The sequence below is a fragment of the Schistocerca piceifrons genome, chromosome 2 (assembly GCF_021461385.2).
Source record: "Schistocerca piceifrons isolate TAMUIC-IGC-003096 chromosome 2, iqSchPice1.1, whole genome shotgun sequence".
Classification (NCBI taxonomy): Eukaryota; Metazoa; Arthropoda; class Insecta; order Orthoptera; family Acrididae; genus Schistocerca; species Schistocerca piceifrons.
Window position 1 is genome coordinate 1090541060 of NC_060139.1, and position 18525 is coordinate 1090559584.

Genomic DNA, 18525 nt, shown 5'->3' on the forward strand with positions numbered 1-18525 from the left:
TGAAATACTGAATGCCCTAACGATTTCCTAAATTGGATATCCTATGCGTCTAGCACAAACTAGCACCATTCGGCATTCAAAATCTGTTAATTCGTGCCGGGTTCACGTCGAAAACTTTTCATCTGAATCACCTCAGTACAAGTGACAGCGTCACCAAGGCACTGCCGTTTTATGCCTTGTGCACCCGATACTACCACCACCTGTATATGAGCATACCGCTGTCTGAAGAGCTTTGTCACCAAAACGCAGAACAACAGATGGAAGATATGTGCCACGTGTAATATAATGAAAAACAACAATATCTGGAAAACAGCATTGAGACTGGTGGGTCCATAACGGTGTGGGCTGTGTTTACGTGGAATGGACTGGATGCTCCGGTCCAAATGAACCGATGATCGACTGAAAATGGTTGTGTTCGGCTACTTGGAGAACATTTGAGCTGGATGTTCCAAAACATGGAACCGGTCCCAATCGTTCACGATTTGTTTGAAACGCATTGTCGATATTTCAAACGAATGATTTTGCCACCCATACCGCCCGACATGAAGCCCATCGAATATGTATGAGACATAATCAAAATGCCAGTTCCGGCATAAAATCCTGGAGCGGTATTCCTTTCGAAATTATGGATGGCTGTACATGATGCAAGAGTCTGTATTTCTGCAGGGAGCTTCTTCCAACGACTTGAATCCACGCACCGTCCAGTTTTTGCACTACGACTAGAAATAGCAAGTCCACACGATATTGGGACGTACGCCATGACTTTTTTCACCTCTGTGTATTATCGCTAGAAGCCAATAGCGTAGCTTTGTATGTAGTTTTGAAAATATCCGATCTACTGAGGTTACCTGCACTGTCTACTTAAGCTTGTTAATATTTAATTTGGTTTGTTCCATATCCAAGGAAGTTCTCCACAATGAATATATTTATGATACACGGTGTGTAAATTAATGAATTCATAGATTAGGGTTAATGTAGGGTAGCGACTTTGCGGTCCCATTTACAACAACAAACATTTAATGCTCTCTCTGTTCTCTTGGCTTTCATTCGCAACAGTTCAAATTTTGCATTCTGCAATTAGAGTGACAGCGAACATTGACGCAGGAAACTTTTTTACTTTGTTTCTCTGGCGTCATTTTGTTCAGTGAGCAAATAATTTAGTTCGTAACATAGTACTGTTGCCTCACTACTTTATGTGTTATATGTTAAAACTATTGCCGCGCGGGGTTAGCCGAGCGGTCTCAGGCGCTGCAGTCATGGACTGTGCGGCTGGTCCCGGCGGAGGTTCGAGTCCTCCCTCGGGCATGGGTGTATGTGCTTGTCCTTAGGATAATTTAGGTTAAGTAGTGTGTAAGCTCAGGGACTGATGACCTTAGCAGTTAAGTCCTATAAGATTTCACACACATCTGAATTTTTTTTTAACTATTTGCTGTGCAAAACGATCAATATCGTAATTGATATTAAGCATTTCTGCTTTTCAGGATAAAGGGTAGCTTCAAAGAAGCTAGCATCCCTTTTCGGAAAATGATAGCAGACAATGTAGAATACAGGGAGAAGAACAACGTGACCAGGAACGATTTTTTTAATCTTCTCATACAAATTAAAAATAAAGGATTCGTTGATGGAGACAAACCGCAAATAGGAAAAAATACGGAACGAATCGGTGAGTTTATCTCTTATAAGTCTAAGTTGAATGACCGAAACAGTTATGTCGAAGCTGGTGAAATAATAAGAGTGGGATTTTATTATTTTCTTTATTCTTGTCTTCCTAGAACATGTTGTTCAATCATCCATGTTGCTTAACAAATATTATTCACTCCTTGAAATTGCCCTAAGATATCCTCTATATAAAGTGAATAAATCCCCAAAGATAATAAGTTTATTATGCGATCTGACTGCCCTCAGGAATACTTCGTCACAGACACACATACTGTGCACAACGGCTAGAGGAAAGGAGGAGGTTATAAAATACAGTTTTCTTTTATGTAAATAACTTGTAGGATATTTATCCAAAAGAAAGTGTTTTAACATAGATTTATTGGAAATTAATCTCTTTCAATCACTGTCCAAATATATCTAATTCGTAAATACACTGCTGGCCACCGTAAATGCAACACCCTGAAGGAAGCATCCGAATCAAGTGAAATTTACACCATGAGTCTGCAGCGATGAGATATGCAACTGATTAGAATTTCAGCGCAGACGCACATCACGCGCGCCTGTGGCGCCACCTCATAGCGCCATTTAAGGCTTGGCGATTTCGACGAGTGTACGTTCGGCACGTGTGTTTACCTTGTGGTTGTTTCACAAGACGATCAGTTATGCCTCGTAGACAACAGCGAACATCTTTTGATCAAGTATCCGAGTTCGACAGAGGAAGGATAGTGGCTTACCGAGATTGTGGATTATCATACAGAGAAATCGCTAGTCGTGTTGGACGAAACCAAACAACTGTAATGCGGATATGTTGGATGCAGGAGGGTACGACGGACCGACGTGGTCGATCGCATTCACCTCGGTGCACCACTGCACGTGCTGATAGGCAAATTGTGCGCATGGCAGTGACGGATCGCTCAGTGACATCCCGAACCATAGCACAGCACATTGCGTCTGTAACGCATCATCCAGTGTCTGCGCGTACCATTCGACGCGGTTTACAGCAGAGTGGTCTGTCCACAAGACGTCCATTGCTTCGTCTACCATTGACGCAGAACCACAGACGTCTCCGTCGCCAATGGTGTGATGACAGACGGATGTGGACGGCAGAATGGAATGGCGTTGTCTTTACTGACGAGGCACGCTTCTGTCTGCAGCACCACGATGGTCGGATTCGAGTGTGGAGACACCGTGGAGAGAGGATGCTGGACAGCTGCATTATGCACCGCCACACTGGTCTTGCACCGGGTATTATGGTATGGGGCAGTATTGGATATTACTCTCGCACGCCTCTAGTACGCATTGCGGGTACTTTAAATAGCCGGAGCTACATATACGAGGTGCTGGAGCCAATTGTCCTTCCTTACCTTCAGGGCTCGGCCACAGCCATATTTCAACAGGATAATGCGCGACCACACGTGGCACGCATTGTCCAAAGGTTCTTCGTCAATAACCAGATTGAATTGCTTCCCTGGCCGGCTCGCTGTCCGGATCTTTCGCCGATAGAAAACATGTGATCCATGGTTGCTCAACGAGTGACCCAGATTACATCCCCAGCTGCCACACCAGATGATCTTTGGCAACGTGTGGAAGCTGCTTGGGCTGCTGTACCCCAGGAACACATCCAACGTCTCTTTGACTCAATGCCGAGACGTGTGGCAGCGGTGATCTCCAACAATGGCGGCTACTCTGGCTACTGATTCTGGCAGGAACCACATGTCACAGACGTCTGTAAACGTAATCATTAGATACTTGGTCAACATGTTATCTACAAAATAAATCTTGTTGTGCTACCTCTTGTCTCTCTTGGTGTTGCATTTACTGTAGCCAGCAGTGTAAAATGTGTAAATTATTATAACGCGCGTTCACAAGGAAATGAGCCGGAGGCATAATTGCAGAAACCAGTACCTGTTTGTTAGAGGTATTCACCTTGGCTGTTGAGACACTTGTCCCACTGTCACCCAAGGCGGTGAATGACTGTCACATCCAATTCCCGGGGCTGCGATGTTAACCAGTTCCGCACGTACAGCTGGACGTCGTGTCTTCTTTGACCAAGACGGCTCCCTTCTGATTCACTTCCTGCAGCACGGGACAACCTTGACCACCCTTCACCAAGCGATCAAATCAAAACGACCCGGCAATCTCACACGCGGGGCCATTCTGCTCCACGACTCATACGGCCAACACAGTCGCGCCACTCCTGCAGAAATTCAAATGGGAGTTACTCGGCCACCCTCAATTCAGTCCGGACCTCTCTTCATGTGATAAGACCATTTTTGGTCCCCTTAAAAAGTCTCTGAGGAGCAAAGATTCACCTTGGACGACGTCCAGCTGTATGTGCGGAACTGGTTAACATCGCAGTCCCGAGAATTTTATGAGATAGCCATTCACTGCCTTGTGTCATAGTGGGAGAAGTGTCTCAACAGCCAGGGTCAATACTCATACAGGTACTGGTTTCTGCAATTATGCCTCCAACTCGTTTCTTTTTGAACGTCCCTTATATCAGAAAACTGAAGACAGAAAAATGTGAGGGGTATGGAATATCGACGGGGATATGGAACAGTAGAAACTGTAGTCAATGAAATGTTTTTTGAAGCACAAACGTCATAAATATACTGATCTTTACCACAACCGGGACACCTTAAATGCGCCTTCGCATTGTATTCGTTGTACCAAGTATTACCCACAAAGTCGCGGGAAATTTTGCTTCACAAAATGCATTCTATATCTCCACTTCCTGTTGCAGAATGCATCCTGACCTCCTCTTTGTTAGTGGAGTCAAGCAGTTCCACTATGTCTGTATCACTGAAGTCAGTGGTTTGGGGCTATTTTCTCTTTCCAAGCTCCTTTGAGATTCTCTTTGCCCCAAAATCATTTCTGGTAGATGTCTATGGGCGTTTAGATCCTCTTGCTTCAAGTAAGGGTTCCATTTCTTTATAGGGAGAAATGTCAAAAAAATGGTTCAAATGGCTCTGAGCACTATGGGACTTAAAAGCTATGGTCATCACTCCCCTAGAACTTGGAACTACTTAAACCTAACTAACCTAAGGACAACACACAACACCCAGTCATCACGAGGCAGAGAAAATCCTTGACCCCAACGGAAAATCGAACCCGGGACCCCGTGCTCGAGAAGCGAGAACACTACTGCGAGACCACGAGCTGCGGACTGGAGAAATGTCAAGGCCTGCTCTGAATCTTTTGGTGTCTCGCAGTTTCATGTCGTCTTTGCTGCGTAGGCGCTATGTCACTGGAACTCCATAGTAACTGGGACAGCAGACGACTGTGGCAAACGGAAAATGCTGTGTCTTTATTCATGAAGTGTAGATTGTTTTGAGCAATGTAGAATAGCTTATCAAGGCTTTGTTTTAACAGGCAATAAATAATTCTAATTCTACTAACCTGCTTTCGTTTCATGCGCATTCAGCACCGCTTGACTTTCTCACTCGACAGGACGTTGGGTAGCTCTATTCTCGCAACATCTATCGTTTTTAGCAACGAAGTCATGTTCTCTGAACACTTTTTTGTTGACAGGGAAACTGCTAGTGACCCTGAACCCACTGACAGGCTCGACCAAATTCTTCTGCAACATCAAATGGTCCCAGTGTTCTGTCTTGTGTCCATTCGCTGCAGTAGGTCTTGAGGGATCCCATGATCGCTTTATCCGGTGGCTCAATCTCATGACTGCAGTGAGGAGGAAGGTTAACTGGACGAACTATATGACTCCTAGGGAGTGCAATTACCTCAACGTTTTTGCTGTGACTGTAATGGCCATCTAGGACGAGAAGCACAAGGGACTCCTTACTCAGGTTTCGTAAATAAAATGTGCAAACTGCTACTTGAACAGATTTCTCTACTCAGCCACAGGAATGACAAGCAGAAATAGACGCAACTGATGCTCCTCTCATTAACTGCTGGTTCATTGTCTTCTTCAGGAAGATAATCATTGGAGGAAGAACCACCAGTGCTCATCCGTACAATGACGCTCCTATCTGTCACTTTCTCTTATGGCGTACGATGTGGGGAAGTTTGCTTTGAACGACCGACAAACTTTTTCGTTACACTGAATAATCTTTCAGTAGGGAATCTGTGCTAAAGAAGCCGTTCATGAGGAATATCGAAAGATTATGAGATTCATTATCGGCTGATTCCAGAGCCAATGACCTGTGATATCCGAGTTGACTTCTGAACTGATAAAATGCTTATGTGCCTCCTGAAAAACTTTGTCAGCGAGTCCTCTCCTTCAATGAAACTGCTTCCAAAATGATTGTTGATATCGTTCCTGATGCCCAGCTGATATGCATCCGGAGAATTTCCCTTCTCTTTAACCTTTAGAAAAGATTTTCAGTAAGAAAAACAGTCTGAGTTGCAACATACACTGCTTTTCGTACTGAAAGTTCATCACTAAGGTTGCTACACAGTAGCCATGGAGCGGGAAGATTTCAGTAGAAAAGACACTTCATGTGTAGCCAGCAAACAACCGGCGTCTCTTCGAGATTCACCGGCAGCACAGTTGTATCTTCTAAATCTGTTGCAGTTGCATACTTTTCATGAGAAGTTTCAGATTTAACCAGACGAAAAAGTGTAGTCTGAGGGACATCAAATATTTTTGCAGCTTGGAAATGTGTCCCAGAATTTTCTCCGTTATTAAATTAATAGCTTTAGACATCTGCTCAGAATCCTGTTTCTTTCGTTGATTGAAGAAAAGTTTGACCACCTGCATCAGAGGGTCCTACACCTTGAAAATATCCTGTCAAAGGGTCAACAAATTCCTGTGTAAACACGCAATATTTAATGAAATACCAATGTCGTGCAATGGAGATATCTTATTGCCTCATACCTAATAGGGACGTAAAAATAAAGCACGAAAATATGGGCACTGCAACACACATGGATATGTTAATGAAGGAGCTCATCTACCTACAACAGAATCAAGTAGGCACTGTAACAATTTCTTTCATTACTATAAAGCGTCACGCCGGCCACGGTGGCCGAGCGGTTCTAGGCGCTTCAGTCCGGAACCGCGCGACTGCTACGGTCGCAGGTTCGAATCCTGCCTCGGGCATGGATGTGTGTGATGTCCTTAGGTTAGCTAGGTTTAAGTAGTTCTAAATTCTAGGGGACTGATGACCTCAGATGTTAAGTCCCATAGTGCTCAGAGCCATTTGAACCATTTTATAAAGCGTCAACACATGAATTACCCATTCAGATAAGTACATGAACATTTAGTGAATGGACAAGGGATTGTAACTGTGAACTCTAACCTCAGCATATTTCGATGAGCACAATACATAAAACAGTAATCATGAGAATAAACCGTGAATGTGGCCAGCGAATCCAAGAATGATTAATGGTTTCAAAAAGTAACCCGGAAGTATAAGTATGAACATCAGTAGAATCACTGAAGTGCATGATTAAAGTAACTAAGTGGCTGCAAATGTAAAAACTTTGCAGTACCTCCTGATGAAGCTTAACAAGCGCCACTTCCGCCTCTACTCGGTGATCGCATCGCCGGCTCTATCGTGCTACCCTTGTACGGTATGGAGGTGGAAGGCGACGGCAGCATGGCAGATCGGAGTCCCGCTCGCCCTCTGTACCAGGCAAGCCTCATCTCATTGGTCATATGTCAGCAAGTCTTTACTCTTCCATCGCCCAGCAGCAAGAGTTGTATATCTTAACCCTGTGGAACTTTGCATTTTTTGCCAGTGTAGCAATCACACCAGCCAGCTGCAGTACACGTTACGAGTCTCAACCAGTAACAATTTTGTAAATAAGTAAAACAAGCTCCTGCTTGTGCAGATTTTGTTATCATTAACCAATTATGCTGTGCTATGGGGAACAAAGCACAAAACATCTCCCACTACATGACACTATTCTGAAACTGATAAATAAAAGGGCTTGCACGTAGATGTATGTAGGTAAGTCACATTCTGCAGAAATAAATATGAGCCTATCGCAAAACCCATTGCAAGGATTTTAATCAAACATTCCTGCGGTGGCGTCGCTTCTAAGGAAAATGACAGGTATCGTGCATGCTCTGCCGTCTCTGAAGGCTGCCCCTGGCTGAGATTTTATACTTTCTAAAAGGATTCTTCTTAGTTTCTTGAACAATACAGTTTTACCTATGATAGTTGGATCTCTGGGCTTCCTGGTGCGCAGAGGTGGAACAAAGAGAATTCTGCTTCACGTACCTCATCTGAAGCAGAGCTTTCAACCCTAAACATGTTTGTGACTCTCCCTCGTCCTTTTAAGTAAACTCCCACGTTGCGAGCAAGCTAGAAAAGCTCTCCGAGGCTGCAGGCAGTAACAGGCCCCCCTCAGAAATAATTTGCGGTTTTCAGTTATGATGTAGCATTAAATGGTCAACTACGTCGACAATGGTGACGTGCATACAACGTTATGAAACATGTTGCGCGACAGTTTGGGTATAAACCGCCGTATAACACGATGTCTCCTTCTGTACCCCTTCAGCTGTAACCGTTCTACTTCCCACGAAATTGAGTCCCTGCCTGAACTCAGCCATTCTATCACTTCAACCTATTAATGTGTAGGGTGCCCACTCCCGCCTCGTGGATGTGTCAGGCAGGAATCACTCAAGTGGCAAAACAGGAATAGTGGCTCTGCCCCTTGAGTCGTGTCAGTGGTTGTGTATGTTGTTAACAGTTGTGTATGTATGCCACAAGCAGAATCTTAAGTCACTCACCAAACGTACTTTAACCACGGCACTAGCAGTTCCCACACAATGCGGCATTCAGTAACAATTTGTAACGTTCAACTGGTTAAAACGTGCGTTACACAAAAACACGTCTATAGAGACAGTACTATCATTATCAGGTCGTCAATACTCGACTCGTACGGTTTAAAAACTAAAGCTCTAACAATCCATTGTGGGATTCATTCAGTAAAGACGCATTGCACTGTTGGCCCTCATTTAATTTTAAGATCGCCCATTTCGGTGCTCAACCATCGCTCACACTCTACAACCGAGGAAGAGGCCGTGTGCTCTTCAACTGTGGACAGCAACAGGGCCCAGCAGAAGCATCAGCAGCTGCTGTTCATTCACCACCTGTCCACATGTATCAGTACACCCCTACGACATGCGAGCTTGACCACTAGATCTTACGAGAGGTGGACACACATGTTCAAACTGATGCGCGAAGTAATGTATTGTCAGTACAGAATTACACCACTGGCCATTAAAATTGCTACACCAAGAAGAAATGCAGATGATAAACGGGTATTCATTGGACAGATATATTATACTAGAACTGACATGTGATTACATTTTCAGGCAATTTGGGTGCATAGATCCTGAGAAATCAGTACCCAGAACAACCACCTCTGGCCGTAGTAACGGCCTTGATACGCCTGGGCATTGAGTCAAACACAGCTTGGGTGGCGCGTGCAGGTACAGCTGCCCATGCAGTTTCAACACGATACCACAGTTCGCCAAGAGTGATGACAGGCGTATTGTGACGAACCAGTTGCTCGACCACCATTGACCAGACGTTTTCAATTGGTGAGAGATCTGGAGAATGTGCGGGCTAGGGCAGCAGTCGAACATTTTCTGTATCCAGAAAGGCCTCTTACAGGACCTGCAACATGCAGTCGTGCATTATCCTGCTGAAATGTAGGGTTTCGCAGGGATCGAATGAAGAGTAGAGCCAGGGGTCGTAACACATGTAACGTCCACTGTACAAAGTGCCGTCAATGCGAACAGGAGGTGACCGAGACGTGTAACCAATGGCACCCCATATTATCACGCCGGGTGATACGCCAGTATGGCGATGACGAATACACGCCTCCAATTTGCGTTCACTGCGATGTCACAAAACACGGATGCGACCATCATGATTCTGTAAACAGAACCTGGATTCGTCCGAAAAAAATGACGTTTTGACATTCGTACACCAAGGTTCGTCGTTGAGTACACCATCACAGGCGCTCCTGTCTGTGATGCAGCGTCAAGGGTAAACGCAGCCGTGGTCTCCGAGATGATAGTCCATGCTGCTGCAAACGTCGTCGAACTGTTCGTGCAGATGGTGGTTGTCTTGCAAACGTCCCCATGTGTTGACTCACAGTCGAGACGTGGCTGCACGATCCGTTACAGCCATGCGGATAAGCTACCTGTCATCTCGACTGCTAGGGACACGAGGCTGTTGGGATCCAGCACAGTTTTCCGTATTACCCTCCTGAACCTACCGATTCCATATTCTGCTAACAGTCATTGGATCTCGACCAACGCGAGCAGCAATGTCACGATACGATTAACCGCAATCGCAACAGGCTACAGTCCGACCTTTATCAAAGTCGGAAACATAATGGTACGCATTTCTCCTCCTTACGCGAGGCATCACAACAACGTTTCACCAGGCAACGACGGTCAACTGCTGTTTGTGTATGAGAAGTCGGATGGAAACTTTCCTCATGTCAGCACGTTGTAGGTGTCGCCACCGGCACCAACCTTGTGTGAGTGCTCTGAAAAGCTAATCACTTGCTTATCACAGCATCTTCTTCCTGTCTGTTAAATTTCGCGCCTGTAGCACGTCATCTTCGAGATGTAGCAATTTTAATGGCAAGTAGTGTAGTAACAGCGAAATGGGTCGGTCAGCAGAGGTCATTGACTTCCAACATACTACTAGATGTCATCTGAGAAACAAATGCACAAGAGACATTTCAGCGTTTCGGAAGCTGCTCAAGTTGACTGTTGGTGATATGATTCTAAACAGAGGACGCAAAGAATCAGTCACAGATAAACAAAGACTAGTTATAATTCATGTACTGATGAACAGGGACCGGCCAACATTGCGCAGGGTGGTTGTAGAAACGAGCAGGAGGTGAGTGGAACGAAATGCTCGAGAGTTCCGAAGTGCTATCAGCAGCCCAGCTAGGACAGTGACTCTGAGTAGGGAATTTAAAAGAACGGGTTATAAAAGTCAAGTAGCTCCTCATAACCCACACGTTTCTGTAGTAAAAGATAAGCGACGCTGTAGGTGGTGTACAGTGGATGACTGGAAACGACTGATTTGGAACGATTAGTCACGCTAGACCATCTGAAAATCCGATGAACGGGTTTGGCGAAAGCCTGCATAATGTGACCTCCTTTCAAATATAGCGCCAACAGAGAAGCACATTGGAGGTGGTGTTACGGTATAGGGATGTTTTGCGTGTTTGGTATGTGTCCTCCTTATCGCGCTTAAAAAAACGCTAAATCATGAAGGACATGAAGACAAAAACAGCATTGTGAACTGCGAACAATAGAGGAACTTTTTGGAGGCGATGATTTCGTCAGCATTGCAATGCAGACTGTCATAAACCTGTACCTGCAAGGAAATGACATAACATTCCAGAAGTATATTGAGTTGCCCAGATACCAGACCTGAACTCAATGCAACACCTTTAGGATGAGTTAGAATGTGGACGTCACTCCTTCGCCGCTACCTTCTCTGGCCTAGGCACCGGTGGAAAAATGGGCTGCCTTTGAGGGTGTTCACAGCAGGAATCAAGATTTCACCAAGTGGAAGGGTGCACACACCTTATATTATGTCCACTAACAGATGTACGGATACTATTAACCAGATAGCGTTCAGTTGTACCTCGTGTGTAGGAGACAGCAATAACATCCGGACACTAGGTGAAGCATCAACTGGAGACTCCTAGAACCTACAGCTGAAATGGGCACGGCATTGTGTGTATATTCTGAGTGTGATGTCACAGTCAAGGACAGAAAGAAACGATCTTAAATGAGGATGTAGATAGATCCACAGCCCATTGTATTTTTATTTCATTATACTTCCTGAACGCCGAAAATGTGGTGTTAGAGATTTAGTGTTTTAACTGCGTGTGTTGAGTTTTGACAGCCAGATGAGGAGAGCATTCTCTTCGTAATGTGCTCTGAACGTGTGTGAAACAACATTAAAGTGGGTGAACACTGCCCATTATTACTAATAAAATACAGCCGCTACATCACTTCCCAGAAGTAGGTAATATTAATTGTGATCGCCGGCCGGGGTGGCCAAGCGGTTCAAGGCGCTACAGTCTGGAACCGCACGACCGCTACGGTCGCATGTTCGAATCCTGCCTCGGGCATGGATGTGTGTGATGTCCTTAGGTTAGTTAGGTTTAAGTAGTTCTAAGTTCTAGGGGACTGATGACATTAGAAGTTAAGTCGCATAGTGCTCATAGCCATTTGAACCATTTTCTTTTTAATTTTTTTTTGTAAATGTGACATTGTCAGCGAAGAAAGAGAACTTACCCATTTACACAGACAGGAGTCACTCAGGTAATATTACGGCGCTATATTACAATACGACAATAAATCAAAATCAATACACCGTAGATTCACTAAAAAGTCGGTGTTTCTTCTTAATCACTAACAGAATCAAAACATTACGCCACTACAGATTTTTCATTGGAGGACCTGGCGGCAGAATGTCTTGGCTTCTTCGCTGGGGGCTTCGAGACTTCGGCGTCCACAATCAGCTACAGCTTATACGAACTGGCGCTGAATGAGGACATCCAAAGTAATCTGCAGCTGGAGATAGACTCTGTGCTGCAGCGACATGACGGCAATATTACGTACGACGGCATAGCGGAGATGTCGTATCTGGACAAAGTGGTGTCTGGTAAGTTTCATAACTTTCTACCTTTATTCTGTAGTGACATGGACGCTAGAGCTAAATGGGGACCATGTACAATTTTGTCATTTCTGAGTTTCACTTTGCTTCTTGTAGTCGAGACAGGTAACTGTCAGGGGAATAAACAGTCCATATCGTGCAATGTATATTCCTCCGACATTTGTTAACAGATTTGTCGATTTCTAAGAAGTGAGATCTCTGTGTTCAGTAATATGCACTAAGGAAGAAAAAAATAAAAGCGACGCACCACCAGGGAATCAACCGAAGGGGATGGAAATCGGTAGATGTTACGTACATGACAGGCAAACAAATGATTACAATTTCGGAAAGTTTGATGATTTATTCGAGAGAAAGATCTTCACAAATGAACAAGTCAATAAAGCGTTGGTCCACCTCTGGTCCTTGTGTAAGTTTGGTGCTGTTTGACAGAGTTACTGGATGGCCTCCTGAGGGATGTAGTATCAAATTCTGTCATATTGGTACGTTAGGTCGTCAACATCCCGATCTGGTGGGAGGGCGCCTTCCGTTGTGTTCCAAACTTTCCCAATTGGAGAGAGATATGGTGACCTTGCTGCCCAAGATAGGGTTTGGTAGTCACGAAGACAAGCAGTACAAACGTTCGCTGTGTGCTGACGGGCCTTATCTTGCTGAAATGTAAGGCCAGGACGACTTGTCTTGAAGTGCAACAAAACGGGGAGTAGCATACCGTGGACGTTGGGGCTCCTGCAGACACGCCTTCGCTGGTCTCACGGCTCAGTTCGCAGCGCGACTCTTCGCTGAATACACTTCTACTCCAGTCAATGAAATTCAGTCGAAGATGTGTCTCGAGACGGTCCAGTTAGTGGGTGGATACTAAACGGGCTGTGGTCTTCCAAATGGCTAACGAGCTACAGTGACCAGGGTGCCGTTTCGTTTCGTAGCTGGACCCCTTTCGTTGTCATCCGCGGCAGCCTTACATACAGCACAGCGGTACCTCGGCGAGATTTACGCCCCGTTTGGTTGCCTTTATGGCAAGATATGGTGGCCTTATCCTTCAGCAACACAATGCCAACTGGCAGACGACGAGAGTTTCCACTGCTTGTTTTCGTGCTTCACAAATCTTAAGTTGGGCAGCGAGGTCGTCAGATCTCTCTGTAATTGGGAAAATTTGGAGCATTATTGGTAGTGGCCTCTAACCAAGTCAGGATTTGTAAAACGTCAATTGGACGGAATTTGCCACGACATTCCTCAACAGGAGATCCAACCAGTCTATTGATGAATACCAAGCCGAATAACCGCTCGCATAAGGCCCCGAGAAGCTCTTTCTACTGAATAAATAATCTACTTTTTCTGTACAGAAATTGTTTGTCTGTACAAGTACATCTCATCTACCCATTTCGGTCCCATTCGGAAAATTCCTTCGTAGTATGTGGTTTTTTCCCTTAGAGTGTCTACTTAGCATGTCCACTGAAAGTTAAGTGTGGCGGAGTGTTTTTCGAAGTCTCATATTTGTAGTACTTCCGGAAGTGGTACAAGACAATCACTAATTTGTATGGATTCCAAGTATTAAATTAATGTTTATGATTTGTGTGATGCTGGGTAGGAGTGTAATTTCAGCATTTAGTTTCACATTGAAATTGTTTGTATTGGTTTTTTTGTGAGAACATAATTACAGCCATTTCAGGAATGGGCATGACGACCAAGTTTTAATATATATTTAAACCTGTGTTCCCTTGTAACAAAAAAAGATAATTGTCAAATATACGTTAAATTTAAAACTGATAACCGGATTGCAAACGAAGAATGAAATTAAACACTGATAAACGCTCATGAGCTGCAAGAGGTAGCGAACGGGGCCCTAGAAAAGCTAAATAACCACAAGAAACTTCCGCCTTGCATAGTGCTTGTGTACCGTACTTTCTGTCTGAATCTAAAATCGGAGAATATTTACGATCAAGAGTTTCTAAACACGGAGATAGTGAACCAACATCTCCTGTAGAATAACGACGGGAATGCTTTGGTTTTTGTAAATATTTAGATATGTTATCCATATGAATTTAAACACTTCCGATGGCCGCTCTCCAGTGAGCATATCTGGGATGCCTTGCAACGTACTGTTCAGAATATATCTTCACCGCCTCGTACTCTTACGGGTTTATGGACTACCTTGCAGGATTCATGGTGTCAGCTCCCTCCAGCACTACTCCAGACATTAGTCGAGTCCATGCCACGTCGTGTTGCGGTACTTCTGTGCTCTCGCGGGGCCATAGACGATCTTAGACAGATTTACCAGTTTCTTTGGCTCTTCTGTGTATCTTTCATTTTAGACAAATGTAAATTAGATGAGAATAAATGGAATAGAATTAAGCTGAAAAGGACGTCTCAAGTAGGATGGTAAATATTTACTAAACTGGCCTTTTGTGGCAAGTTGAAGCTGTGTCAGTTTTAAAGCTGGTACCATTGAATGATTCGAGGCCTCAACTGCAGATGTGAAGTGGAAACGGGCGCTTGCTGGAAGAGTTAATTTGGCGGCGTTGTCGCGTAAAACGGCAGGAATACCAGACGGACGGGATTGTGTTTCGAAGACAAGAAAGACGCTCTCTCGTACTTTCCTGGCCTGTAGTTGATCCAGTATTCTGCAGAAATGGAATGGCCACAACTCGAAACAGACGTGATAGTCGCCCGGTTGGCATGGTATGAAGCACGAGGGTATGATCTTGCCTTCACGTCTGTACTGGGTCAGTGCGGTGGATCCAAATGGCTGACGGAGACTAGTCACATGGTCTCACCGCAGAACTGTTCAATATTTGAACTGAGATACTGACACACCGTCTAAAGGTTTGGGTGAAAATTTCGCTAAGATACTGTACGTTTGTGATCTTCGTCCAGAGGAACTCGACTGATTTATGAAGGTCTCTTTCAATCGACGACATCTAATTACAAGGGAAGTGAACTGTTTGAGCTGGACAAAAGTTTCGAATTTGAATTCTACTGCGGGACATCTGTTCACGAACGTTAATATTTTTACTTTAGGTTGACACCACAAAGCTCTCGAAATCTTCGGAGGGCTATAAGAGTTTGCGATCATCGGCGTATTTAGCTAGCTGATGTACCATGTTCCCAGACCAATTTCTTCCATAGATTTAACATGATATGCATCTTAATTGAAAAGAACGCATACATGGTAAGCAATATTCTCAACTTGTGGAATCTGATGGATATTGATACAGAGCTGTCCAAATTAGCTCCAAGACAGTAATTATTTGAACAGTTTGATACTGGTATACACACGTATGTACATTACTATCTTGTCCTACAGATTATTACGTATGAAAGAATATAGTATTCCGAAAGTTTAGCAGTCATAATAGTGAACCTTCGCCCATACTGTATGAGAACCAGATTAACCCCTCCAACAGGTGTCAGCCGGCGCTCCAGTGGTGAGTTGTGCTGTTTAACTTTAGATGCCAGTAGCCTCTGACTCAGTGCCCTCTTCTTGCTTTCTGGCAGAGACGCTCAGGAAGTACCCTCCGCTGTCTTTCCTGAACCGCGACTGCGTGGAGCCCTACAGGATCCCGGACAGCGACGTCGTCGTGGACAGAGGAACGGGAATCCTCGTCAGCCTCTTCGGCCTCCACTACGATCCGGAGCACTTCCCTGACCCAGAGCGCTACGACCCCGAGAGGTTCTCAGAAGAGCAGAAGGCCAAGAGGAACCCTTACGTGTACCTGCCATTCGGGGACGGGCCACACATCTGCATTGGTTTGTTGCCTACAGTTGTTCTATCATTGTTCATGACACAGATTAATATAAGTATACAACTATAGTTAGAAGTATCAGCAGTGTAGACAATAAAACATAGATAAAGAAATTTACTCTACAGTTAAGTTTATTTTACGAGCTTTCAGGATGCTAGAGAAGCTTACGTCAGCAACTCCTGTTAATCAGTAGAAAGAAAAACTAGTCCGAGCTGCAAATTTTCACTTTTTATTCCTCCGATGACTAGTTTCGGACGGAGGCTCATTTTAAAATCATCATAACATTGTCGAAAATGCCATCTTCGAATATTTCAAAAAATGTAGAATGAATAAAAAGTAAATATCTGAAGCTTGGACTGGTTTTTCGTTCTCCTAAGTTTAGTTGGTTTGTTGTGTGTTTTCCTGGATCACACAGGGAACAGTTACCTGTATGCACTGCAAATCTTCACTGCACATTTTTAAAATCTTCGCAACTGCCATTTTCGACAATGTTATGATGATTTGGAAGTGGGTCTCGGCCCGAAATTAATCGTCGAATGAATAAAAAGTAAATATTTGAAGCTTGGACTGGTTTTTCGTTCTCCTAAGTTTAGTTGGTTTGTTGTGTGTTTTCCTGGATCAGATACACTAGTTTGAAAGGTTTCCTCGAGTAGACTGTTTGCTGGATATTTACAGAGCTGCATTTATATCCACTTATCAGTGTTTATGACGAAATGAACTACTTCAAAGTTTACTACAGAGAATAAATTATCATACGTTAGAAATACTACCATGTAATAGAAAAAGTTTGAATCACATATTTCCTTTAGTTGTAATAGGCACACTGGATGAAAGGTACCAGACAAAGCAAGTACGCTCAGGGGAAACTCAGCTTGTACTTTTCTCGCATGATATTCTGCAAACGAAGGATTAGGGGTAGTAGGTGGATTCCCTACTCCTAGATTTCCGCAAAGCGTTTAACACGGTGACCCACTACAGACGTTTAACGAAGGAACTAGTATCTGGAATAGGTGCCCAGACATGCGAGTGGCTGAAAGATTTTTAAGTGATAAAAGTCAGTACGTTGTCCTCGGCGACCAGTCTTCATCGGAAACAAGGGTATCGTCATGTGTGCGCGGGGAAATTGATAGACGGACAGGAAGAGTGGCAGTCTGAGGCTGTTTGCTGATGACGTTGTGTTGTAAGGCGTAAGGTGTCGTCGTCGAAAAACTATAGGAGCACACAATCGCTAATCGTTGTGATGAATGGCAGTTTGCTCTGAATATAGAGAAATGAAAGTTAATGCACATAATTAGGGAGAACAATCCCGTAATGTTCGGATACAACATTGGTAGTGTACTGCTTGACACAGTCCCATCGATTAAATATGTAGGTGTAGCGTTGCAAAGCGACCGGAAATGGAAAGATCACGTAAGGACGGTAGTAGGGAAGGCAAATGGTCGACCTCGGTTTATTGGGAGAATCTGACGAAAGTGTGGTTCATGTTTAAAGGGGACACCAAATACACTTGATACATCAAAAAACTCACTACAGTCTAGTACACCTGCCTAATATCGTGTATGACTTCCACGAGCAAGTAAAAGTGCCGCAACACGACGTGGCATGGTCTCGACTAATATCTAAAGTAGTGCTGGAGGTAACAGACACCATGACCCGTGCAGATATATTCTGAACAGCAAGTTGCAAGGCATCCCAGACATGCTCAATAATGTTCATATCTGGGAAGTCTGGTTGCCAGCGGAAATGTTTAAACTCAGGAGAGTGTTCCTAGAGTCACTCTGTAGCAATTCTGGGCGTGTGGGGTGTCCCATTATCCTGCTGGTATTACCAAAGTCCGTCGGAATGCACAATTGACATGAATGTAGGTGGTCAGGCAGGATCTTTACATACGTTTCAACTGTCAGAATCGTATCTAGCCGTATCAGGGGAGCCATATCACTCCAACTGGACACAACTCACATACCATTACAGAGCCTCCAACAACTTGAACAGTCCCCTGCTGGCATGCAGGGTCCATGGATTCATGAGGTTGTCTCCACACCAGTACACGTCTATTATCTCGATACAATTTGAAACGAGACGCCGTTCGACCAGGCATCATGTGTCCAGTCAACAACAGTCCAATGTCGGTGTTGACGGGCCCAGGCGAGGCGTAAAGCTTTGTGTCGCGCAGTCATCAAGGGTACACGAGTGAGACTTCGGCTCCGAAAGGCACATCGGTGATGTTTCGTTGAATGATCCGGATGCTGACACCTGTTGATGGCCAGGCATTGAAATCTGCAGCAATTTGCGGATCGGTTGCACTTCTGTCACGTTGAACGATTCTCTTCAGTGGTCGTAGGTCCCGTTCTTGCAGGATCTTTTTCCAGCCGCGGCGATGTCGGAGATTTGATGTTTTAAAGGACTGCTGATATTCACGGTACACTCGTGAAATGGTCGTACGGAACATCCGCACTTCATCGCTATATCGGAGATACTGTGTCCCATCACTCGTG

At 44.4% G+C, this 18525-nt stretch overlaps 1 protein-coding gene across 1 annotated transcript in view; it reads left to right on the top strand.

The window, feature by feature from the left end:
• Nucleotides 1-18525, top strand: part of LOC124776149 (cytochrome P450 6k1-like) — a 55826-nt gene that overhangs the window by 31325 nt on the left and 5976 nt on the right. Inside the window, exons 4-6 of the mRNA XM_047250986.1 lie at nt 1482-1663; nt 12060-12281; nt 15783-16034. Of these exons, the coding sequence (XP_047106942.1) occupies nt 1482-1663; nt 12060-12281; nt 15783-16034 (656 nt within the window). The remainder of the gene's footprint in view (nt 1-1481; nt 1664-12059; nt 12282-15782; nt 16035-18525) is intronic.